This window comes from Topomyia yanbarensis, chromosome 3 (genome assembly GCF_030247195.1).
Source record: "Topomyia yanbarensis strain Yona2022 chromosome 3, ASM3024719v1, whole genome shotgun sequence".
Taxonomy (NCBI): domain Eukaryota; kingdom Metazoa; phylum Arthropoda; class Insecta; order Diptera; family Culicidae; genus Topomyia; species Topomyia yanbarensis.
This window is the reverse complement of record NC_080672.1, coordinates 293903769-293929533: the sequence shown is the minus strand read 5'-3', so window position 1 is coordinate 293929533 and position 25765 is coordinate 293903769. Positions and strand designations below refer to the sequence as shown.

Genomic DNA, 25765 nt, shown 5'->3' with positions numbered 1-25765 from the left:
CATGAATTGGCAAGACAATGAGCCCTGGGGAAGACCTATGTAGCTAAATCGCGATGTTGTTAAATCGCCATGCGAAAAGTGCATGTGCTTTTCAGACAACAGGTTTAGCAAAAAGTTATTTAAAATCGGTGAAAGACCATGCTGGTACAGCTTCTCTGAAAGAATATTGCTAGAAACTGAGTCAAAAGCCCCCTTAATATCCAAGAAGACTGATGCCATCTGCTCTATGCTAGCATAGGCCATTTGGATTTCTGTAGAAAGCAACGCAAGGCAATCGTTTGTCCCTCTGCCTTTGCGGAAGCCAAATTGTGTATCTGACAGTAAGCCATTTGCTTCCACCCAATTGTCGAGGCGAAACAAGATCATTTTCTCGAATAACTTCCGGATACAGGATAGCATTGCAATCGGTCGATACGAGTTGTGGTCGGAGGCTGGTTTTCCCGGTTTTTGGATGGCGATGACCTTCACTTGCCTCCAGTCATGAGGGACAATGTTACCCTCAAGAAACTTGTTAAATAAGTTCAACAAGCGCCTTTTTGCAGTGTGAGGCAGATTCTTCAACAAGTTGAATTTGATTCTGTCTAACCCTGGGGTGTTACTGTTGCATGACAAGAGAGCAAGTGAGAACTCCACCATCGAAAACGGTGTTTCGTTCGCGGTATCGTAAGAAGACGCGGCGCGGTACGTTTTCTATACTGGGACAGAGTCCGGACAGATCTTCTTGGCGAAAGCGAATATCCAGCGGTTTGAATATTCCACGTTCTCGTTGATACTGTTTCGGTTACGCATACGTCGAGCCGTACCCCAAAGAGTGCTCATGGTGCTGTTTCTCTCGTTAACCCGTCGACGAACCGGCGCCAATAACTGCGTGTTTGGCTTTCATTAGACTCTTCATTTGCCTTTCTAACGACGCGTACTGTTGATAGCTAGCGGGCAACCCGTCTTCCCGGAAGGCCTTATATGCAGTGGACTTCTCCGCGTACAGCTCTGAGCATTCTTTGTCCCACAACAGGGTGGGAGACCGTCCATGGGTATTCGCGCTGGGTACTGGTTTAGTCTGAACTTGATTCGCACTGTCGAGAATCAAGCCAGCCAAAAACCTGTACTCTTCCTCCGGAGGAAGCTCTTGAGTGAATTCGATTTTAACGGATATCGCGGTCGCGTAACTCTTCCAATCAATATTCCGTGTGATGTCATACGAGACATTGATAGTTTCTGATGGTCTTGAATCGTTAGCAATTGAAATCACGATAGGCAAATGATCGCTACCGTGGGGATCGGGGATCACATTCCACATGCAATCTAACTGTAGCGATGTCGAGCATAGTGATAAGTCCAACGCGCTTGCGCGTGCTGGTGGTGTAGGAATCCGCGTCATTTATCCCGTGTTTAGGATGGTCATGTTGAAATTATCGCAAAGATCTTGGATTAATGTTGATCTATTATCATCGTGAAGACAACCCCATACCGTTAAAGTCTCCTAGAACTAGCCGCGGTGTCGGTAAGAATTCCGTGATATTACAAAGCGTTCGGTGCCCTACCGAAACTCTAGGAGGAATGTAGATGGAAGCAATGCAAAGGTATTTACCTTTGATTAGAACTTGACAAGCGACAATTTCAATGCCTGGTGTCGAAGGAAGGTTAATTCGTTGAAAGAATAGCACTTTTTAATCCCCAAAAGCATCACATTTTAAACTATTTAGTAAAAATTTAAAGGAATCGATTTTCGGGAGGATACTTCTGCTGTTCCACTGTAGAACAGTGATCGAATCGGTGACCTCGTTCGATGACTTAGTCATCGAAGGATACGATCGCTGCAAGGAGGTGCCATTTAGTAGTCAACTGCTTCAAAAATGTTTGCACCATAGGGAGAAAACGTATCAGTAACTTTGAAAGCTGTGAAAATTAAGTCCACGATATCACAAAATTTCATTAGTCCATTACTGGACTGAGTGTCTGTTTGAAAAAGAGGGACACTTGGGGTTTCTAGTGTCCCTGGAAGTGGTGGGTACTCCTTGTTTGAATTAAAATATTCACATTCGGGAGCAGATTGTTTCGGGTTTAAGGCAGCACTTCCGTTGGATTTATGAGATGTTGCTGGCGCACTCTCAGAGGAGGGCATCTTGGGACCCTTACGAGGTAGTCTAGGGTAGGCTGGAGTTCTCCTCTTCCTGGACTCCTCCGGGTTAACGAGCGATGTTCCCTCTTGAGGGTCGTCAGATTCGTGCTCAACGCGAGCCAAACCAGCAAAGGGATTTTCAGACAGGACAGATGGCGAAGCATTCTTTAGCATTTCTGCATAAAAGCGTTTAATTTTATCCCCGCGCTGTTTGTACGCAGGGCATGACTGAAGAGCATGCGAAGGGCCCCCGCAGTAAATACACTTTTCAGTTTCTTTGTCGCAAGAGTCATCCTCATGCTCTCCCTCACATTTGCCGCATCGTTTTTTTTATTTCCACAATAGGTGGCAGTGTGGCCCAACTGCTTGCAATTACTGCAGCTCATGACCCGCGGTACAAACAGGCGAACAGGTAGTCGTACTTTGTCAAGGAGGATGTAGTTGGGAAGAGAAGACCCGGCGAAAGTCACCCGAAGCGAGCTTGATTGAGAGTAGGTAGTCTTACCTCCCTCGGTGTTTGTGGTATACAATTGTTTGCATTCTAAGATCTTAATCTGTTGGAGTGAAAGGTCCTTAAAGCAGCCAACCCCATGCTCCAACAGTTCTTCGCATTTCAGGCCCGGTTCGGACACAACCCAATCGATTTCTACGGCCACACAAGGCACGTACGCGTTAAATTCCCGCGTAAATCGCTCACAGCTAGCAATCACGTTTGCCTGGCCGAGATCATTCACTAGAACACGTATCTTGTTTGCCCGAACAGGTGTTATCTGAGCTACGGCCGGGTAGTTAGCAGTCAGATCCCGAGTTTCAATACGTTAACCGGTTTGTCCCCGGTCCGGAAGTACACCACCCATGGCCCAGTGGAATCTACAGGGTACTGTTTTATACGGGGGCAATGCGCGTGTTAGGGGAATCATGAGAATATCAGATGGTATTTCGTCCTCGGCCATTTAAGCACGAGGGCAGAGCGTTGTATATACGGGAATGTGTCTTATTATTAGATTACAAGGAAAAATAAAAAAAGAGAAAAGGAAAGAAAGCAAGAGAGAGGGGGAAAAGCGCGAAAACAATACACTGGACTTGCCACCGGCACCAGCAGAACGGCAGCCAACAAACGAACAAAGGCTGACCTTCACTCACTGAAACTTACACACCGAACACCACTGTGAAGTATAACGATCTGCTCCGTTGAAAGGCTGAAACAACTAAATTGTGAAAATTATGCCGATCATAGATATAGCGTCCTAGGGACACGCTATTGCCTTACGCAACGGTTTATTATTTTGAATTAGGTCAGCGGCGGTCGAGTTAACTAGTGACCGACCGTTCGAGAGAAAATAGAAATGTTTTGGTCTTTAGGTTTAGCGATTGTGGGAATAGGTTGCACCAACTCTCAACAGCAAACTCAATGTTTTGTATAGTTAGCTTTAAGCTAGAATTAGGGTTTATTTATGATTGCACAGCGATCTTCGAGCTTCTCTCGGAGATGCGCAAAAAAGTCTACACAAGAAGCGAAGTCTTTTGTGGGGAATTGTAAGAGCCAGTTCGTGATCAGTAATCGCCCGGCCGGGACCGGTACGAGTTAGTGAAGTTGAGTTAAGCACAGTCCGTCATTAGTAATCGCCCGGTCGTAACTGGTATGGGTTAGGGAGTGCTTTTCTTAACACGAGAGCGGTAAGGTCCGCGGAGTCTGTTGAAAAAATGGAGATAGTGAATGTATTTGCAAATAACTTAGAAAGGTGATTGTTGTCAGTCTGATAATTTGGATTTTCAGTAACGGGCATTAACACTCTTTTCGATTCGAGCCTAAAGGTCTGTGATCTGGGGTATATACACCTACACTATCCACAATCCCAAATAAGTCCCATGATTAATGGAATAGACTTACGATAACTCCAAAATTAAATGCAAATCGATATTATAAACTGATCTTATAGTAGTAATAGTCGGTTTTATTAAAACATTAAATTTAGTCCCATAACTCTTCATCATCTTTGAAGCCACTCCCCTCATTAGATTCACTGTTTCTTGCTTCTGCTCCTTCTCGAGGCTGATCATCTTCATCATTTTTAGGCGAACCTTCGTCTTTGAAGTCATACTCAAAATCTTCCTCACTTCCAACCACGGATTCATCATCTCCATTCAGAACTATTATGTCGTTTTCAGTAATCCGATAGGACGCTTCTGTTAAAATTGGTCTTAATTCAACTATTGTGGTCGTCACTTGATGTATGCAATCCGCGACTAGTTGAAGAGGAATCGAATACACATTATCTTCGTAGTTGTAAAATTCTTCATCGTGGAACTTTAACCTTCGGATTTGATATTCAGCCTCATCGAGCAGTTGTTGCGACCGATCCCGCCTATCCGGTTCCTGAACTGGATAGTCCACACTGTACAACAGTTTGTACTCATCACTCGTGGGATCCAAAAGTTCATCATCGTAATTTCCACTATCATTTCGTGCCCGTTCGACCGGAACATAAAAATCTATCTCTCTGAAATGTGGTTCATCGTGATCGCTAACCTCTAGTTCTTCATCGTAAGTTTCCGCGTCCTCAAAGTCGTCCCGAAAAACATCTAGCCCTTGACCTTCGACAGGCACATCAGCCGGTTCATCCCCATCTTCTCTAGCCACAACAATTTCCCCAACTTCGTCATTGAAGTAAATTTTTGGTTCCGAAGTTTGTGCTTCCACTTCATTGCTGTTAGATGGTTCGACAGTTCGAGTGGGAATAGGAACCGTTTCAACCTCCGCATTATTGACGTTTGGTTCTTCAGTTAACACCTGCAACTGTTCGAAAAAGTCCTTTCTCACGAATAAACCCAACTGACTGACGTATCCAACATCGCTGGAATCCTTCGGAGGCGGCCCAATACCAAAATACTTAACAACATAGTCTGGATATCGTTCGCAAATGTTTTCACACCACTCTTGGAACTGTGCTCGAGTCCACTCAAACTTGTGATCTTCGTGCCGAAAGCCATTATCCAGCAGTCCGTCGAAATGTATGTTATATTCAGAGTTTGGCGTACTGAACATGGCCACCTTCGGACGGATGAAACCGAATACGTTTTGGGGGACTGCCTCCAGGACCTCCGGGAAGAGGTGCTCGATTCTGGAAAAAAAAACAAAACCAACAATTATTACTATGTTTTAATTGCCACAAGGTTCTACTGTATCGATTTTGTTAGCTATTTCCGGCAAATTTAAGACTAATGTCGTTTTCGTTTCGGACAGTGCACTACACCGGTGTAGTCGGTGCTACACTCATTCAAACTTGGGTTTAATCACTCTTTCTCTTTTTTGCACTACACCGGTGTTAGTAGCGCAGGGTAAAAACGAAAACGCTATAAGAGCAATGAAATTGAAAGAAGGGTAGGTATTCTAGAGCAAATCAGTTATAAACTTAGAACGGAAAACTAGGACTAGGCAGCTTCATATGGATATGATCGAAAGGAAATGGAAATGTGTGGTGGTAGCACCAATCGCTCGCTTCGGATGACTTTTCGTGCTTTTCACGGCAGCCTCCCAGAGGCCACCAAGCTCAGGTGCATCTAGCGGGAGGAAATGCCATTCCATTTCGTTGGACTGACAAAACTGGTCGATGCGATGTCTTATATAGTCGAAGGAGTTCGTGTTTGGCACCATGAAAATCGGTCGCGTAATCGAAATGCAATTCCGATACCATTTCTGGGCGGCTGACTTAACGCTGAAGTGCGGCAATAAATACGGCGTGAAGTGGAGCAACCTCCGATTTACTAGTCGCTTGGATTCATATGCAGTTCCATAAGTGACCGTGGTCAACCCTAGAATCTTCAGATGTTCAGTCGGATATTCTCTCTAGATTATTCTCTAGAAACGGGTGTACTTAGGATGCATGACAATTTGTCGGTACGTTTTGGAGATGTCGGATGAAAAAATATATCGATGCACTCGATATCGAACATCTCACTCTGCACAACTGGTCCCTCAGCCAGTACGTCGTTAAGGGCTAAATTTGTCTCGGATGATTTCGCGCTGGCATCAAACACTACTCTGGATTTGGTGGTTGAGCTACCAGGACGAAGCACTGCGTGATACAGCATATAACAAGTTTTTTTGACTGGGCTTGTCAGTTCCCTCGTCCACTTCCTTGCAGTGACTGGGTGTTTGATACTCCCGAACGAAATCGACGTATTGAATTTTCAAATCGGGGTTTCGGTTCAGTCGGTTCTCCAGCATGTAAAATCGTTTTAGAGCTAAAGAACGACAGCTGTCCAGCTCGTCTAGGTTTTCTTAGAGGGCAAGTCGATTTTTTTTGGTTGGAGAACCAGTCGAATTACAAATCAGCCGGTCGAATCTCGACAGTACGTATATCCAAAATGTTTCTCCCATCGTTGTTCTTTGGATGTACTGGGTGCAGCATTTGGAACTTCTTCAAGCTTCCAGAATCTATGCATCGAACCTTCGCTAGAATTAATCGATGTCGATTGCGTATATTGTACAGGTTCGAGCTGCTGGTCTAGTTGGATAGTCCCTGCAACTAACCATCCAAGGTGTGACTCACGCAGCTCCGGGAGACCGTCGACTAGAGTGAGGTGACCTTAGCCTAAAGTTCTGCTGCGATCAGGATTCCAGTTTAGCTCGGAAGTCGCTGGAACGGGAAATCAGGGTCACCTCGATCTTGTCACGTGCGGTTGTTCTTAAATTGTTTATGCCAGCTATAGTAACAAAACTCTCTGCTTCTGAATCCCTACAGAGGTGGCCATTGTTTCGCTGATGAAGTTCACCTGAGAACCACTATCCAAAAGAACGCGTCAATGATGTGTTTGGTCGTTTCTGTCTTTCACCAAACCACTGCGGTTTGCAAAAATAACACTGTCGGCTTTTGGATATGGTGGAACCAAGGAGCTTTTATTCTCAGGTGATACGATCCTCGAAATCGCCGATCAGCCATGTTGGTTCTAGAAAAGACATCTAACAACATTGTTTACTACATCCCCATGCATGTATGCTTGGATTTCAGTATGTAAACAAAGTTGTTCGCTGTCATTTTTCTTCCCCGCAGCTTGCTGCACGCTTACCTCACTCCTCACCTAGTTACTGCCAAAGACGAATCACCTTAGAACTCTAAGCACCTTGGGTGGAACGAACACGTAGTTGACACAGATTGCTCATTCGATTGAAGTAAGGATGGGAATTCCTCCTTCTCTATCGTCAGTTCTGTTTTCATTCGGGAGTCGTGTTTCGGTGTGGCCTCCGCCTTCGTGCAACTGAGTATGGTGCCGCTTCTGGCATTTACGACAGCTTTTAGATGACGTACAATTGTTCGAACGATGACCCTTCCTGAAGCAGTTAAAGCAAACTTCAGCTGCTCTCACTCTTTCCTTCCTTTCGCTGCTTAACGTGTCGCAGTGATAGTTCAGGTGTGGAACACCACAAAAATCGCTTTTTTCATTCGTCTGTTGATTTGACTTTGCGGTATGTGCTCGTTGGCTGACGAGCTTCGGTTGCGATTATTCCTAAATATTCCACAAAACTGGCGCCACTGTAATTCACGTGGTTTAGCATCCCTCTAAGAACGGTTGGTTTCAAAATCGTCCAATGAAGGACGTTTGTAGGACCAATTTTGACAACGTCCAAATAACCGTTCAACGAACGTCCATCGTTGGACCCGTGTTGAACGATTTTGAAACAATTTTTTGGACGTCTCAGTGGGATTTAGTGCGTGTGATGATGTTGATAATGGTAATGGTGCTCATCGGTAGCAATGGTGCGCTTGTTTATTCTCGCTGTCTCGTAATCTTTCGCTCTCTCTCTCATTCGCTCGGTCAGCAGCGCTATGGCCAGCGATGCCAGAATTGAAGATTTGTCTTCATTTGATATTTGAAATGTTGTGAAGACGTGTTTTTCATTTTGAAGTCAAATTTTTATGGATGTCTGGCTGATTTCTGACAGAATTCTGGCTCAAAATCAATAATCGATTAAAAAACCTGGCCGTTGAATACAAATGTTGTCATTTGTTTATGAAATGTGAAGACACTTGAAAAATATACGTGGTATCCCTGGCTATGGTTCACGGGAATTGGAAATGTTATTTAAGGATTGTTCCAGTATACGGAAGCTACTCCCTGTTCCGCAGCAAACATTCTTGCTCATTTTACTCCGGTTTTCTACCAGAAGAAAAAAAGAGAAGAAAAGAATGCAGGAACGATTTTCTCCCTGTTTGCTCCGGGCACTTCCACTTTCTCCTGGTACTGGAGCAAACCTTTTGTTTCCTTTTGGCGTGGCATGCGTGTTTTTCACATGGCAAGTGGGCGGAGGGGTGAATCGAATTGATTGATGAATGTTGGTTTTGTTCTTGCAGAGGCAACAAAAGTAAATGAATTCACTGTCCTTGACCTGAGTAATGGTAAAACCAACAGGCTGGCATCACTGAAGCTGAAAGTCGCGTTTATTATTTCGCTCCGGTTTCCGGGCACTTTTCCGGTGGAAAACCGTCGGTTCCACCTAGCTTTCGTACCTTCTCGATAATAAAATTGTCTGCGCCCGCTGTACTCAAGTTTTCGAGCCAAGCTTCCGATCGGTCGCGAAGATCTTTCTTTAATCGTTACACTTTTCGGGTACAGGCAGAGCGCTAGCCGAACTGTAATTTTTTTGGAAAACGTCAGGCATAGTAACATTATCATAACATGTCCAAGGTCATTTGTTCTGCCTGTGGGAAAGAAAATCCACAATCCAAATCAGCAGTTGGATGGGTGTGTTCTGATGTGGAGTTGGACACGCTCAGATCCCAACACAAGAAGTCTATCGGCCGTCTCCAGAACAAACTCAGCGAAGCTCAATAACAAGACGAAAAGTGCGCATCGCACTTGCAGGCGTTGATACAAATTGAGGAAAAAATCGAAACCATTTAATCCGGATCTAAGCTGGCAAACATCTGTTAACAGACTGTAAACGGATTTCGTATTTCAATTAACAAAGTTACTTTTCGCCAAGGGAAGAATGTATGGGAACGTGCGAAACTTTTTCAATTTCTTTGATGCTCCTGATGCGATGCAGGTAAGAAAATATTTTCACCTTGTAACCCGTCAGGGTAACAATTTAGCACTGGGTGGAAATATACCCTTTTTTGTGTATACACTCCGTAGAGTGTATTGTTTACGTAAAATTATGCTCACCGCTGTTCGGTACCGTTCACATTTAGTTGTAAATTTTTGTTCATTTTCGCGTTTGTGAACGGTTTTATTCGTACAGATAGGTTAGATAATTTTTGTTTTATGTTTGTGAATTAGTAACATAGGGCTTAGGTAGGCTACCGCTCTCCTCTTGCAAACATTTGTGTGTACTGGTTATGCTGCTCATCGTTGACAGCTGTGCGACAAGGCGGTTGGCGGTTTGTGATAGTCGAGTGCGGAAGGCGGCCATCGAGTTAGAAAGTGACGGACCACGGCATCAAACAGACGTCCAGATAATTTTTGTCTTTTTCGGGACAGTTCCCCGCCACTAGGAAAGTATTTCAGTGCGCGCGTGCGACGGCAAGCTAAAACCGTCAAAAGTGCCGGCCGTGGTTCGGGCATTAGTGAAGTGTACGGTGTCGGTTCGCCAATAGGGGTAAGCTAAGTGTAAAGGAGTGCTTTCGCTTCCCCGGCTAAATAATAAGGAACCACGACATCGACCGTTCTCGCTATAGAGGATAAGTCGAACGAGCCTAGCTCTCCTCTATAGCTAATAGCCAAGGAGAACGAAGCAGGGCGGACAAAGGTTCCCCCTGGGAAGTTTACTGCGGTAACTTCCGGGATCGTTTACGGCGAGTAGACGATCCGGCGATTCGTCGCCAACGTCGCTAGGGAGGTTCCAACAAAGGAGCCAAGCTCACCTCCCTAGCTAAACGCCAAGGACCGCTGCCGGAGCAGCCAACGCCATTCCGGGAGAACTCGGCCGTTGTAGTCCCGGTCGGTCGGAAGAAACCGCCCGTCTTTCCCGCCAACAGCAGTAGCAGATCACCAGCAGCAGCAGCAGTTGAGAGAGTAGCGGAGAATAAAAATCGGTAAATTTAATAATTTATTTTGTTTGTTTACACTTTTTCTTGTGAAACGAAAATCCGAAATTCTGTAGAAGCACTTAGGCCGCCCTGAAAAGAAGGGTACGCCGGGCAAACAAGAACCCGAGTAGTGGGCAAACCCCTACTTACATTTGGCGCACAGCGCAAAACACACTGAAAAAAATATTTTCCTATTTTGGAAAATATTTTTTTCTTCCGGAGTGTGGGGTGCTTCTACTAAATCAAGGATTTTCGTAGAACAGTGGTGAGGTTTCTTCCGCAATATTGTTCCGCGGTCGTATATTTATTATTTATTTACATTTTTGGTATTATTTTTTGATTTTTGCATTTTCCTTTTTTTGTCCGAATTTGTGGATTGCGTTGTTTGTGTTTGGTCTGCCGGACGAGTAGTTTGAAGGTTGTTGTCATTTATTCGGTTGCGGTGGCCAATCGCCTTGAATTCTCAACCCGGTTTGAGACATTTTTGGAGCAGCTTGATTTCCTGAAATTTTAAGGGAATCGTTAGTGGGCGAAAAATCAGAAATTTTACCGTACCAGTACTTACATGCTTTGTGTCTTGGTGATTTCTTCCAATATAGCGCAAGTTATGATGGCGTTGGAGAAATTCAACCAAGCGTGTGTGTTCATGCGCGTCGATCATTTACATTTCGATGAGCTGGATTTTGAGTTGCTATCTCGAAGCATTTTTATCTCTCCTGATTCGGATCTTTCGGGTGTCCAGCGGCAGCGGCGTCTTCGGGGAATTTTGTCGCATGAGCGGTCGTCTCGGAGGGAATTAGTTCGCAATTTCCGGGGTGACGTGGGTGAAGAAAAGGAGATCTGCCTTGGTAAATTACTAACAATCAAGGAAGATCTCCAGTACCGGTGCCCAAACAAGGAGATTTACCGAACACGGTTGCTTCATTTGGGCTCTAGGCTCCAGGTTATCCGAAATTATGCGGCAGGGGAGGTCAACCAGGAAATTTCGGGGTTGCTGGAGGAAGTTCTAGCAGTTTATGCCAGTCATTATAACGACGAACAGGCAGCACTTCCTCCCGACAACCAAGAAGGGGAGGATGGAGAGATTTTGGGAGATTTGCTGAGTACAGACGTACCTGCGATTCCACAGGGATCCAATCCTTCCGATAACCAAGGATCTCTTTCTAAACAGCTCGTAGGGGACGACCTGTTGCGTGTCTTGTGCGAGATGAGGGACGAGATTCGACAATTGCGACAGCAATCCGACGATAATAGAGCCCTAGCGTCTCAGGGGTCTGATGCTTTTTCAAAAACTACCGAAACGCTAATGGGCGGGATTGCTTCACTGACAACAATTTCGTCAGTTTTGAGAAAGACGGTTCAAGAAGTTGTCTCACTTCGTGAATCCGTCAGTGAACTTCGGGCACTAGTACATAAGAAGGAAAGTGCACCCGAGATGGATCTGCAGACCGATCTGGAAGATTTGCGTTTGATGGACGTACCCGATTCATTTGATGAACCAGAGATTCCTCGCCCAACACTGGCGCCCAGTCCCGATCAATTTGTGTTGAAGCGAGGATTCTCGGGTCAACAAAATATACGCCCATCACTTCCAATTGAGAAACCGAAACAGAATACCGAATTCACAGCCCCGTACCAAACTCAGAACCAGCCTCACGTTCCTGAATGGACCGAACAGCGGACGGGACCATCATATCCGAACTTTTCAATATCTACCAACGCGGGAAACGGATCGATGGCAGCCCCAAGGAATTACTCGCGTAACCCGCAACGCGTCGCTGACTGGAAAATTCGGAAGTATGCTGGAACTGATGAAGGAACGGGACTAAATGAATTCTTGGACACCGTAGCGAGTTACGCTGCGTGTGAGCAAATGTGCGAAGACGAACTTTTCAATTCTGCGATGCATTTGTTCACTGGCAATGCTTTGACCTGGTATCAGGCTATGCGTGCGCAAAACCGGTTGTTTAACTGGAACCATCTTGTTTGCGAGCTCAAGGTAAATTTTGTTCATCCTGAACTTGATGCTACGCTCAAAATGAAGGCTCTCCAGCGCCGGCAGATGCGTAACGAATCTTTCCAGGAATATTTCCTGGAAATGGAGAAAATATTTCGTGCTATGACGGTTCCAATGGCACCGAGCGAAAAACTCGACGTGCTCAAGCGGAACCTGAAAGCCGACTATAAACAAATGCTTATCCTCAGGCCAGTGAACACGCTCTCAGAATTGATGAGTCTTGGTAAATCGATCGACGCCTCCAAGACGCCGATTTATCAGAAAGTTTTCGGTTCTTCTCGGGAAGTTGCTGCTTATTCTGATAATCCACCACAAAACAAACAAAAACAAAACAATCAAAACCAAAAGAGAAGTGGACAGAATAACGGCAACGCAAAATCCAAAACGTTTTGGAGCAAGAATGCCAAACCGGCAGGTCTTGATTCAAACAAGCCTCCTGACAACCAGAAAAAGAAACAGCAAGGGAATCAGGATGGCAAGAATCTCGAGGGAAGCAATCAAAAACCGATCGAACCACCGCAGAAACCTATGATGTGCCTAGAATACTTGGTGGAAAAGCATCGTCCTCCAGTGCTCGGCGTCTGCTACAATTGTGGCGACAAAGGACACGAATATGAGGAATGCCGGAAACCAAGACGGGTCTTCTGCATAGTGTGCGGATTTAAAGGTTTTGATGTTTCTCGTTGCCCTTACTGCCTAAAAAACGGGATCAGAACCAACTGAAGTCGCAGTTGGCAGTAAAACAGCGCTCCAAACAACAACTCATTATTAACCCCCAGATTTACGACAGTTTTCGACCGGCTCGTGATGAGGACTATGATAATTCGTTGTCTGTCGAAACCATCGTCCTTGACGACCCCTTCGATAACCGTCCATTTGCAATTGTCGCTGTGTACGGCAAATCCTTCAAAGCCTTGCTCGACAGTGGTAGTAACGCCACGATTATGACTAAAAAGCTATACCAAAAGTTTTCAAAAAGTCCCTTGAAAAGTTTGGAACGACCATTCGAACTACATTCTGCAAATGGTCAAACCTTACCAATCATTGGAAAAGCGTATATCCCGTATACTTTTCAAAATTTGACAAAGGTCCTATGCACTCTTGTAGTAGAGCATCTGACCGTCAACTCCATTCTAGGTATGGACTTTTGGCGCGCCTTTGGGATTTCTCCTGAGATACAAAACTGTGCTCTGTTGAACTCAGGTCAGGAATCAGAAGACGATGAAGAAGATGAAGTACCGCGTGAGTCGATACTCACTTCGGAACAGTTAGCGCGCGTAGAAGAAGTAAAGAAGTGTTTCCAGGCAGTAGAGCCCGGAAAGCTAAGCCCAACCTCATTCACAGAGCACAGGATTGTCATCAAAGATGAATTCCAAGGTGCGGCACCCGTTTGCCGATATCCTTATCACATGAACCCAAAGAAACTGTCAAAGGTCTGGGAAGAGGTTGACCGATGGCGGTCTATGGGAATTATCGAGGAGTCTGATTCGGATTGGTCGCTTAATATTGTGGCGGTCACGAAACCAGACGACTCAATCCGCCTTTGTCTAGACGCTAGGCCTCTCAATGAGCGTACTGTACGGGATGCATACCCTCTGCCCCACCCTGGGCGAATATTGGGCGGCTTACCCAAAGCGAAGTACCTGTCTACCATAGATTTGAAGGAGGCCTTTCTCCAGGTACCCCTGGCTAAGGATAGTCGCAAATATACCGCTTTCAGTGTTCCCGGCAGGGGTATGTTCCAATTTACCCGTCTACCATTTGGTCTCGTCAACAGCCCCGCTACTCTGGCGCGACTGATGGACCAGGTTCTAGGACGAGGTAAATGGGAACCTTACGTTTTCGTCTACCTAGATGACATCATCGTGGTAAGCGAAACGTTCGAGCATCACATACAGTTGCTCAAAGCAGTGGCCGATTGTCTAGCAAGAGCCAACCTAACCATCAATTTGGAAAAATCCCGTTTTGGAGTACCCGAACTAAAGTTTCTTGGTTATTTGTTGAATCGGGACGGACTCAAGGTCAATCCCGACAAAATTCAGCCGATTCTCGACTACGAGAGACCGGTTACCGTGACGAAACTTCGTCGTTTCCTCGGTATGTGCGGTTATTACCGCCGCTTCATTGATCGGTTCAGTGAGGTCACTGCTCCCTTGAGCGATCTGCTCAAAACAAAAACCAAGAGCTTTGTTTGGAACTCCGAGGCAGAACTCGCGTTCCTTAAAATTAAGGAACTTCTAGTCACTCCTCCAGTTTTAGTCCCACCAGACTTCTCCAAAGAGTTCATCCTTCAGACAGACGCTAGTGACGTAGCAGTCGCTGCTGTTCTGGTGCAGGAGTATCCCGAGGGCGAGAAAGTAGTTGCTTACTTTTCGCACAAACTGACCACTCCCCAAAGGAACTACCATGCAACTGAGAAGGAAGGTCTGGCGGTGATAATGGCGGTTGAACACTTTCGAGGTTACTTGGAAGGTTATCATTTTCGACTGGTCACTGATTCGTCAGCGATTACATGGATACTGAAGACTAAATGGAAAACCAGTTCACGTTTGAGTCGTTGGAGTTTAGAATTACAACTCTACGACATGTCTATTGAGCACCGGAAAGGCAAGGACAATGTCGTTCCTGATGCGTTATCCCGGGCCGTAGCAGCCGTTTCAGCTTTGTCCACCTCAGACTGGTACTGTTCCATGAAGTCAAAAGTTATCCAAAATCCTGACGACTATGCCGACTTCAAAGTAGAAAATGATCAACTTTTCAAGTATGTCAACTCAAAAGTTGTTCCGTGCGACTCGCGGTTCAGTTGGAAACTCGTCCCAGCACCCGAGTTCCGTCAAGATTTGATCCAACGTACCCACGAAAATTTGCTTCACGTGGGATACGATAAAACGATCCACGAAGTGCAGTTGCGATATTACTGGCCTCGTATGGGATCGGAAGTACGAAAGTTTATTCGAGAATGCGGGACGTGCAAGGAAATCAAAGCTCCTTTCGTCCCAGTCCAGCCCGAAATGGGTCAGTCGCGTGCGACTAATGCACCATGGCGAATGGTTTCTGTGGACTATATTGGTCCTCTTCCAAAAAGCAAACGTGGCAATCAACACTTGCTTGTCGTCCTCGACGTCTTCAGCAAGTACGTCATGTTAAACCCCGTTCGAAAAATCGCTAGTACATCACTCTGTACGATACTACGCGAACAGTGGTTCAATCGCCATGGTAGCCCGGAAATTCTGCTAAGCGACAATGCCTCCACTTTCACCTCGAAGGAGTTCAGTCAATTCATAAAAGAAACCAACGTCAAACATTGGCTAAATTCCCGCTATCATTCGCAGGCTAACCCAGTGGAGCGAACAAATCGCTCGATAAACACCGCAATCCGGGCATATGCTCGAACCGAGCAGCGCAACTGGGATGTCCACATCACCGATGTGGAGCGCATCCTAAATACTACCGTTCATTCCTCCACTGGGTTTAGTCCTCATTTCATTATACACGGGTGTGAAATGGCATCTGCCGATGACTTCAGCAGGATTTCCGGTGAGGGTGACCTAGAAACAAGACACCAACAGATTGACAAAATCCGGGAGATTGTGGTCAAAAATTTGGAAAAGGCAAGCGAGGGCATTCGACATCAGTACAACTTGCGTCATCGAAAGTTCTCCAAACCTTTTGAAACGGGACAAATGGTGTACCGTCGAAACATGAAGTTGTCGAATGCACTCGAGTCTTACAATGCTAAACTTGGACCACAATACTTACCGGCAAAAATTGTCTCAAAAAAGGGTGTATCCTCCTACGAGCTGGAGGATTTAGCAGGTAAAAATCTCGGAGTTTGGCCAGCAAATCTCCTTAAACCAGCATAAAAAAAACTTTTCCGTGCCGTTTGTGGACTGACGGTATGCTTTTATATGGATTACTCACTTGGGAGTTTTCCAAAAGCAGCCGTCATTTCCCGACGGCAACAACACGGACTTTGGTCCGAATAAAAAAACAATAAACATTTCTCCGTCTTCTCTATTTTTATTGTGGAAGACCAACTCTGCTGCGAGAAGGTTCTTCAACACCTTCTGGCAATTTTTCAGAGCCACACTCACGCAGTGTGGTAAATAAACACTCGCACGAAATATATGCTCTGGCCCCGGTGACGACTACGGTATGGTGGAATACTCTACTAAAAAAACACTAATCTTATACCGTGCCGTTCTCCCGGGCATCGGACGCATCTAAATACACTACCTGCCGTGTTCGGCAAACAAATACTAAAAATTCTTTTGCGCCCCACTCGCGCAGTGAGGTAACCAAATTATCCACTAATTTGCTTTGCTCCGGCGGTCGAGACGGTTACGGTAAACAAAACTTTCTTACCAAACCAGTACCAGTGTTTGGAAGAAACAAAACGAACCTATCGTACCGTCTTTTCACCGCCGGATGCATACACATCATTCGTCTGCCGTGTTCGGCAACATAAATTTTTTCAAAAACCCCTTTCTGTGGGGAACACTCGCACCTACGGGTGCACTAAATTATATAAAATTTCTCCTTATTTGGGTCACTATATAAAAAAAAAAACCACCTTTCCCCTCTTCGCCGGGGACACTTCGTTCGCGTGAGTGGTTCCACTACTCCGGGACCGACCGTAAACGGAATAATAAAAACAGTTTGCGAACCGATTTCGCGAACTGTTTTGTTTTTATTTATATTTTGAGGATGATTCATTCATCCATTCAGATGGATGAAAATATCATCATCAATTTTGACAGTTTCCCCAATGTTCGCATCAATGCTCTGCATCATGCAGGTGTAGCCCGATTTGGATCAGAGTAGTGTGAGTGGAAGAGCGAATGGGGTAAAACGATACCGCGTCTTCGATTTCGAATCAAATAATAAAATTTTATTTCGCATAATTTTGGGTTTGTGGTTAAACCTGGGATGGTTCGTTTGATTCCAGCGGGAATCATTTCGAGATTTTTAACTTATGCGAAAGACATTCTTTGGTCCCTCTCAAACGTTTCTTTTCCAATGTACGAAGCGTTTTGAGGCGAAAAGGGACGAATATACAAACTTTTGTCCGGAATGTCTGTGAGTGGGAGAAACGATGACGTGTTAAGCGGTATGGTATGTGTGAATGTATGTGTGCAGAATCGAACAGTGAATGAAAGTATGTGTGAATGATAAGATAAAATTGTTTTGGGGTTAATTCGAAGTGCTTATCGGAATGTGAATGATCGAGTAGGCCACTGATTGAGGATGAATGAATGAGATAATTGTATGAATGTATTTGGATAGAAACCCCAACACAAGTGTGTAGTACTGGTACCGTAAGGACACGTAAGACATTTCTGGACAGTCGATGAAAAGAACAATATAATGCCGACAACCGTTCCCCTGCAAGTTGAAACATTGAAAATTGTCAATGTCACTTGCAGAATTTTGGGAATATCGGTTGTTTCCGATTTTGTATTCGGATTGGACTTAGGGTTCAACCCATAACCGAATAATGACGATGGCTGATAGCCTCTCGCTTCGCGTATGCTGTCAGTATTATCAGGCCAAACACAGGCAAACTTTTCACCAATGAGGACATCCGGTCGATTAATTTTTTGATGAATTTTGATAAATTGCGGAAGAAATAATTAGGTGTAGTTAGTTTTTCTTTGTTTATTTATTTATTTATTCATTTCGTTCATTATCATGTATCGGTGTTAGGTGTTAGTTTAGAAAAAAAATTGTTGCCAATTTTTTTCCACCCGGTGTGGGCGAGATTGTAACCCGTCAGGGTAACAATTTAGCACTGGGTGGAAATATACCCTTTTTTGTGTATACACTCCGTAGAGTGTATTGTTTACGTAAAATTATGCTCACCGCTGTTCGGTACCGTTCACATTTAGTTGTAAATTTTTGTTCATTTTCGCGTTTGTGAACGGTTTTATTCGTACAGATAGGTTAGATAATTTTTGTTTTATGTTTGTGAATTAGTAACATAGGGCTTAGGTAGGCTACCGCTCTCCTCTTGCAAACATTTGTGTGTACTGGTTATGCTGCTCATCGTTGACAGCTGTGCGACAAGGCGGTTGGCGGTTTGTGATAGTCGAGTGCGGAAGGCGGCCATCGAGTTAGAAAGTGACGGACCACGGCATCAAACAGACGTCCAGATAATTTTTGTCTTTTTCGGGACAGTTCCCCGCCACTAGGAAAGTATTTCAGTGCGCGCGTGCGACGGCAAGCTAAAACCGTCAAAAGTGCCGGCCGTGGTTCGGGCATTAGTGAAGTGTACGGTGTCGGTTCGCCAATAGGGGTAAGCTAAGTGTAAAGGAGTGCTTTCGCTTCCCCGGCTAAATAATAAGGAACCACGACATCGACCGTTCTCGCTATAGAGGATAAGTCGAACGAGCCTAGCTCTCCTCTATAGCTAATAGCCAAGGAGAACGAAGCAGGGCGGACAAAGGTTCCCCCTGGGAAGTTTACTGCGGTAACTTCCGGGATCGTTTACGGCGAGTAGACGATCCGGCGATTCGTCGCCAACGTCGCTAGGGAGGTTCCAACAAAGGAGCCAAGCTCACCTCCCTAGCTAAACGCCAAGGACCGCTGCCGGAGCAGCCAACGCCATTCCGGGAGAACTCGGCCGTTGTAGTCCCGGTCGGTCGGAAGAAACCGCCCGTCTTTCCCGCCAACAGCAGTAGCAGATCACCAGCAGCAGCAGCAGTTGAGAGAGTAGCGGAGAATAAAAATCGGTAAATTTAATAATTTATTTTGTTTGTTTACACTTTTTCTTGTGAAACGAAAATCCGAAATTCTGTAGAAGCACTTAGGCCGCCCTGAAAAGAAGGGTACGCCGGGCAAACAAGAACCCGAGTAGTGGGCAAACCCCTACTTACAACCTCGACGGTAGAAAATCAAAGTGGATGGAGCTAACGCTTACTCCTGCCATAATACTGATCTTGGACTCCGTCAAAACAAGAGGCAGTGCTTCAGCGTTACTTCGAAAAACATAAAGTAGCGACTCTTTGTGCACTGAAATCCAGTTTTTCATTAGAGTACTGCTACAGAGTGAACAAAGTCCTGTCCATTGAAGCCTTCAGGTTCCGAAACATCTCACTTCGACTGAAAATCAAACACCAAATATCTGTATACGTCAATAATGATCGCGTGTCAGTCAAACTTCCAGGACATATACGCTACACCTCCGTGAAGGACCTACACGATCTTCTCGCTTTGGTTGGACCCGAGCCCGCTGGAAACGAGTCTTTAATATTTTTCGACGCCGAATCTTCGGGTTTCGCCTCCTCTCAATAATCAATCCTGCCACTATGCCGCTGACGTAACTATCCAAATATGACAAGCAGCTATCTAATCAAACTCCGCATTGGACACTTAAATGTTCGAGGATTGGAACGTCACATAGATGCTGTGAAAATCATACTGGATCAGACCTCTTATCACTTCTTCGAAGCATCAGAAACAAAATTGAAAAGATCATCTCCCGTAGGAACAATTCGCATTCCCGGATACAACTTTGTCCGACATTTGCTTCCATCTAAACGCGGACACAGTACAAAAACCTGCGGAGGCGTTAGACTATATATTCGGAAAGGAATCAAAGCTACGACACCATCCTGAAATCTGCATTTGATCCCAAACTTCCTATCGCCAATCGTGTTGAGTATTTGGGAGTACGAGCGAAACTTAACGATCTGAACATCTGCATATTTGTGCCCTACAATCCAACAGCCAGCAATCAACAATTCGCTCAATGCTGCGAACGCCTTCTGCTTGACCTTCACAGCTGACCGTCTGTTTATCGTCGGTGATTTCAACATCAATGTGGCACTGTGGCAGCAACACAGCAGAGTCCAAACTTGGTGGCTCTCAATCAAAGTCATCAGGCTTTTGACTAAGCAGTGCTCCCCACATCAGCAACTCGAATTACTGAACGCAGCGCAACGGACCATTAATTATAATAAACGCCCCTGATACAATCACGACCTGTCGAACTTCTTGTGCCAGCACAATCTCCGACCATGAAGCGTTCTAGCTGATCTCGAACGTGAGAGTCCCTAAACCTGAACCACAAAAAGTCAAAATACGTAATCTACGCCGCATCGATCCTCTACGGCTTCAAGCTGATTTCATCAGCAGAGACAGAACGGACTTTTGTCACTGTAGTAACGTAGATGCAAAGACTGAAATGTTAACCACAGAACTGCGAACGTTCCTCGACAACCATGCGCCGGAAAAAAAAACTATAACTGTTCGAGACAAGTGCATACCGTGGATCACAAACGAAATTGGGCAAGCCATCAAAACCCGCGACCTAGCCTACGCACTGTATGCTCGAAATCCCAACAGGCTAAAGGGTGATCCACAGTGGAACGACTATCAACAGAAACCCAGCAGTGTAGCAACCCTCATTTCTTCGGCTAAAAGGAGATATGGAAAACGGTATTTTTAACCCTGATCTACCCGCACAGCAGTTGTGGAACAACCTTCGTAGGGAGGGAATCCACAATAACAGCAAAACCAACATCAACTGCGATCTGAACGCCAGCGAACTCAATAAGTTTTTTGCCGTAAGACATTGCCAACTTGGAAACAAGTGCTCAACCGACACAAACCATACAGAACATCATCCATCCAAACTCAGCCGCAGAACCTAACAACATGCAGTTCCACTTTCGTGACGTGGATGCAAGTGAAGTTAATCTGCGTACCTATGCATGAAAAAAATATCTAACGCTGTAGGCAGCAATGGAATTCCCATATTCCTGAATTCCTGAAAATGCTCTCTCCTTTCTTATTGCATGTGCTAGTAGAGCTCTTTAATAAAACCATCGCTGCTCAAGTTTTCCCCAAGACCTGGAAGAAGGCTATTGTACATCCGATCCCTAAGAACTCACATCCACTGGAGCCGAAGGATTTCAGACCCAGTGGTGTCCTACCAGCGATCTAAAATTTTAGAAAAAATCTTGCTCAAATTACCGAGTACCTCAACTCTTCAGAACCGCCCATGCTAGCTTAAAGCGGAGTGGCTATCGCAAGCAACATAGTACAACCACTGCCCTCGCCAAAGTTACACACGATATCCTCGTTGGGCTCGATGGTCATATGTGTACGGTTATGGTCGGTTATGGATTTCTCACTAGCTTTCAATTTAGTGATACATCCCGTACTCCATAACAAGCTGCACAGTAAATTGAAGTTTTCGGTAGGCGCAAGCGGCCTACTAAAATCGTTTCTTAGTGATCGGAGCCAGATGGTAAAAATAGGTGGCAGCCTCTCCAGCGAACGAACTCTTCTTGACGGAACCCCACAAGGCTCGTGCCTCAGTTCCTTGCTTTTCAGCCTATACGTGAACAATCTCCCTGCTGTTCTTCGATGTCAATACCAGCTTTACGCAGATGATCTGCAAATCTACGCTACAGGTCGCATTGAGAATACTCATCTACTTATTCAGGCAATCAACAGGGATCTCTTAGCGATTGAGCAGTGGACTATTCCCCAACTCCAAAAAACGCAAGCTATAATTTTCAGTAGAGAAGAACTATCTCCCAATTCGGACATAGTGTTTTGTGGCGAAGCGTTTCAACTCTCAGAAGCGGTAACTAACCTAGGTCCGCAATTAGACACCAAACTCAACTGGACAAAACAAGTACACGCCCTCACTACAAAAGTTTTCAACACTGTGCGTGTTTTTCGGCGCTTCTCACCAGTTTTTGCTGTGGAAACAAGAAGCAAATTGATCCAAGCAGTAGTGATGCCAGTCCTTGCCTACGGTGATGTCAATTTTTACCCTGGAATATCGACCGCGCAAGAAAATCAGCTACATCGCTGTTCTAAAGCGGCCGTCCGTTTCATCCACAGCTTACGATGCAGAGACTCCACGCAAAACTTCAGACACAATTATGGGATGCGATCTTCATCAATACTTGAAACTCCGAGTCTGTTGTTTCATGTGGCTGGGTTATCATAGACAGCTCCCCGAATATCTACAACATCTCTGCCGCTACTCGCATAATCGTCCCATATGCAAAATCGTCATGTGTGTGTGTGTGTGTGTGTGTTAACCATCCTATCTCCCACTAGCTGGTAGTGATTTACAGAAAAAAGATGTTTGCATGTATATAAACATTCATGCAAATAACTTGGTTCACGGATTTAGGAAGGTGTTAGCTCAATTGACTTTCCGATGACCCATTTCGTGTACAGTGCCAGACATGTTCCGAGGTCATCGTTCCATCAACTAGCCCCGCCTTACTGTAATGTTTGTATCAATTGGATTGTAACATTACAGTAAGACTTTCGATTCCATTTAAGCAGGAAATCGACGCGTATTTAGTATATTGGTTCAATTTGTATATATATATATATATATATATATATATATATATATATATATATATATATATATATATATATATATATATATATATATATATATATATATATATATATATATATATATATATATATATATATATATATATATATATATATATATATATATATATATATATATATATATATATATATATATATATATATATATATATATATATATATATATATATATATATATATATATATATATATATATATATATATATATATATATATATATATATATATATATATATATATATATATATATATATATATATATATATATATATATATATATATATATATATATATATATATATATATATATATATATATATATATATATATATATATATATATATATATATATATATATATATATATATATATATATATATATATATATATATATATATATATATATATATATATATATATATATATATATATATATATATATATATATATATATATATATATATATATATATATATATCATGTGTACTAGAAAACTTACCATTTTTGCAGTTTTCTACCTTTATTTCTATCTCCCATTTATGTCTCCTTTGACTCTCATCCACATTTCTTGAATTCCTGCTTATTTAAGAAAGAAAAGGTAAATAATAAAAAAAACCGATAGACTCCGTGTTTTCCTCAACGCTTTCGTTTCTCTTAGTCTGGTGTCACTGCCTGTTGAACTTGTGTAAGTTGTTCCATTGGAGATCTCCAAGGGGCTGTAATTGGAGGAAGATCTGACTTCTATCCTGAAGTATCAGTTTTTCACATTAATATATTATATGTGTGCACTACAAAACAATCCCGTGTATAATGCAACCATTTTTTGAACATTTATATGTACATATGCCCACATACACACACCAAAAAATAATGAAATTTAAACGACATGTAAATCAATACGAATGTACAAAGCTTGAAACAAAAATCTGATTGACAATTAAGTTGAACTCGATGCACTCAATGGGAGCATCAAAAAGCATATGATTTTACACTTTCGTTCGTGCAATATTACATGTCATTTATTTTACAGCAATATTGGATTAAAAATACATTAAAGTGCATTGGTCGGTGCCAAGTCAGACCGGACTAAGTCGCAAAACATCAAACAATGAGTTAATGATAGCACTGGATAAAGAATTTCTTCAGCTACATTCCACCACAGAGAACAGACATCCATGATCGAACAAAAATATTTAAAAAACGTGTGTAAGCATTTGAATTAATATACGATAAACACTAGCGCCGCCACACCAACCCATCCCAACTATCCGTCAAATCCATTCCGGAACCGGTTCGAAATTCTAAATGGATTCAGTATGAAATCTTGCTCAAACAAAACAACCGATTCCGACTCTATCGGTTGATGCATTTGAGCTAAAATTCATGCTGGAAGTCCAAACCGGTTCCGGACTAGTTTGACTGGGTAGAGGAATAACCGCTGTCAATTCTGTCGCACTCAGCCACAAAAAAACATGACGACAGTAGCGCACCTGGTTTAGATATTCAAACTACCTTCGAAACCGTTAGAGATTTTACACAAGTTGAATGCTGAAGATGGACGTCTGTTCTCTGTGATTCCACTTTTACCTGATTTGAAATATGAAACAATAAACAAGAATTATGGCAAAAATTATTTTCCAACTATAATGTAAAGGATGCTGCGATTCAAAATTTAAACGCGTCTGACCCAACATCGACCAAATATGTGCACGAAAATAAATTTAAAATAACAAAAAAAATTTCTGTGCATATATAGATACACACATGTATACATAAAAAATATACACATACATTCATACACACATACATATACAAATACATACATATACGCATCGTAATACATGTATACATCCATACACACATATACACAATTACATACATATACTCGAGTTGAAGGAGGACCCCAATTGAATGCATCTAGCATCAGGTTTAATACATATTTTCAATACACACTTATACAGATTTTTCGAAATTTCAATTGACAACGTTATTGGCGGACCCTTCCTACATCCGTTTTCATTAGGAATAGCCATTTATTCAACAATTTATTGTTAAATGATCCATAAAACTTTTTATATTAAAAAAAATCAAAATCTCCTATGCCGGAAAATGTACAAATTACTTTAAAGTACTCATTTTAAACCCCTTTTTAATGTTTGAATTTATAGTAGACAATACTTAAAACTACAAGGGACAGCCATATGGGGTTGCATGAACTGTGGACGTAGGACTACACTACTTAGTGTGAAATATTTAATTTCTTTAGGCCGATTTCTTCACCCTCGCTTAACCATTAAGCCGGGCTTAAACGTACTGGTGAATCTGGTTTTAAAGTTAAGCGAGGGTGAAGAAATCGGCTTAAACGTACTGGTGAATCTGGTTTTAAAGTTAAGCGAGGGTGAAGAAATCGGCCCTTAGTGCATTTGGATAATAAATCAAGTATATTTCACTCATACCGTTCAAAGATAATCAATCAACATTCAATATGTTATATATTGAACCAAATTTTCTCGCTTATCAAACCATTTTATTTGCAGTAGATGAACGAATGCGTTTAAAATTATTTCATGTATGGAACAAGCTTTCTAGTTATATTTTGCCATTATTGTAACTTTAGTAAAGTAGACGTTCGCTTCGTTGCGCTTTCCGCCGATTCGCGTAAATTTGTTGCTAAAAAAGTTTTCATCTGTACGCAACGAAAGCACATTGTTATCATCGACGCATGCAACCGCGTATATTCATTGTACAGTTGTATAACGCTTGAATCATACAGCTGTGTAAGTGCATCGTATCCGTACATGAATGGAAGATACGTACCAAGCAAAATTAGTCAACGCTAGTGACGAAGGGGGGGGGGGGAGTGAAAGAGTCAACTAGTACCACGACGCTATGTTAACAGTGTTTGCATATGTAGCTCTGTACAAGAGATTTTGGGCACGTGTTTTATACGAATTTTATGCGTTCGTGATTGTATATAAAATGTGAGCTTGAAGTGAACACAGCACAAGGGAAAGCATGGTGTTTGATCGGACAAACTCTATCGCCTGTTGAACGGCACCGCGCGGTGTACCTCCAGAAAGCACGCAACAACCAAATCTGTTCCTTAAATAGTCGATGATGACGTCATTCATAGAAGCGTAGTGCGCTAGATACCTAAATCTGTCATGCCAGACTTGGGAAACGCTACTTTCTGTGTACAAATGC

At 43.3% G+C, this 25765-nt stretch overlaps 1 protein-coding gene across 1 annotated transcript in view; it reads right to left on the bottom strand.

Annotated features, from left to right (window-relative positions):
• Positions 1-4053: 4053 nt before the first annotated feature.
• LOC131686705 (small RNA 2'-O-methyltransferase) overlaps positions 4054-25765 on the bottom strand; it is a 53712-nt gene continuing 32000 nt past the window's right edge. Inside the window, exon 4 of the mRNA XM_058970619.1 lies at positions 4054-5241. Coding sequence (XP_058826602.1) covers positions 4092-5241 — 1150 coding nt within the window. The 3' untranslated portion in view covers positions 4054-4091. The remainder of the gene's footprint in view (positions 5242-25765) is intronic.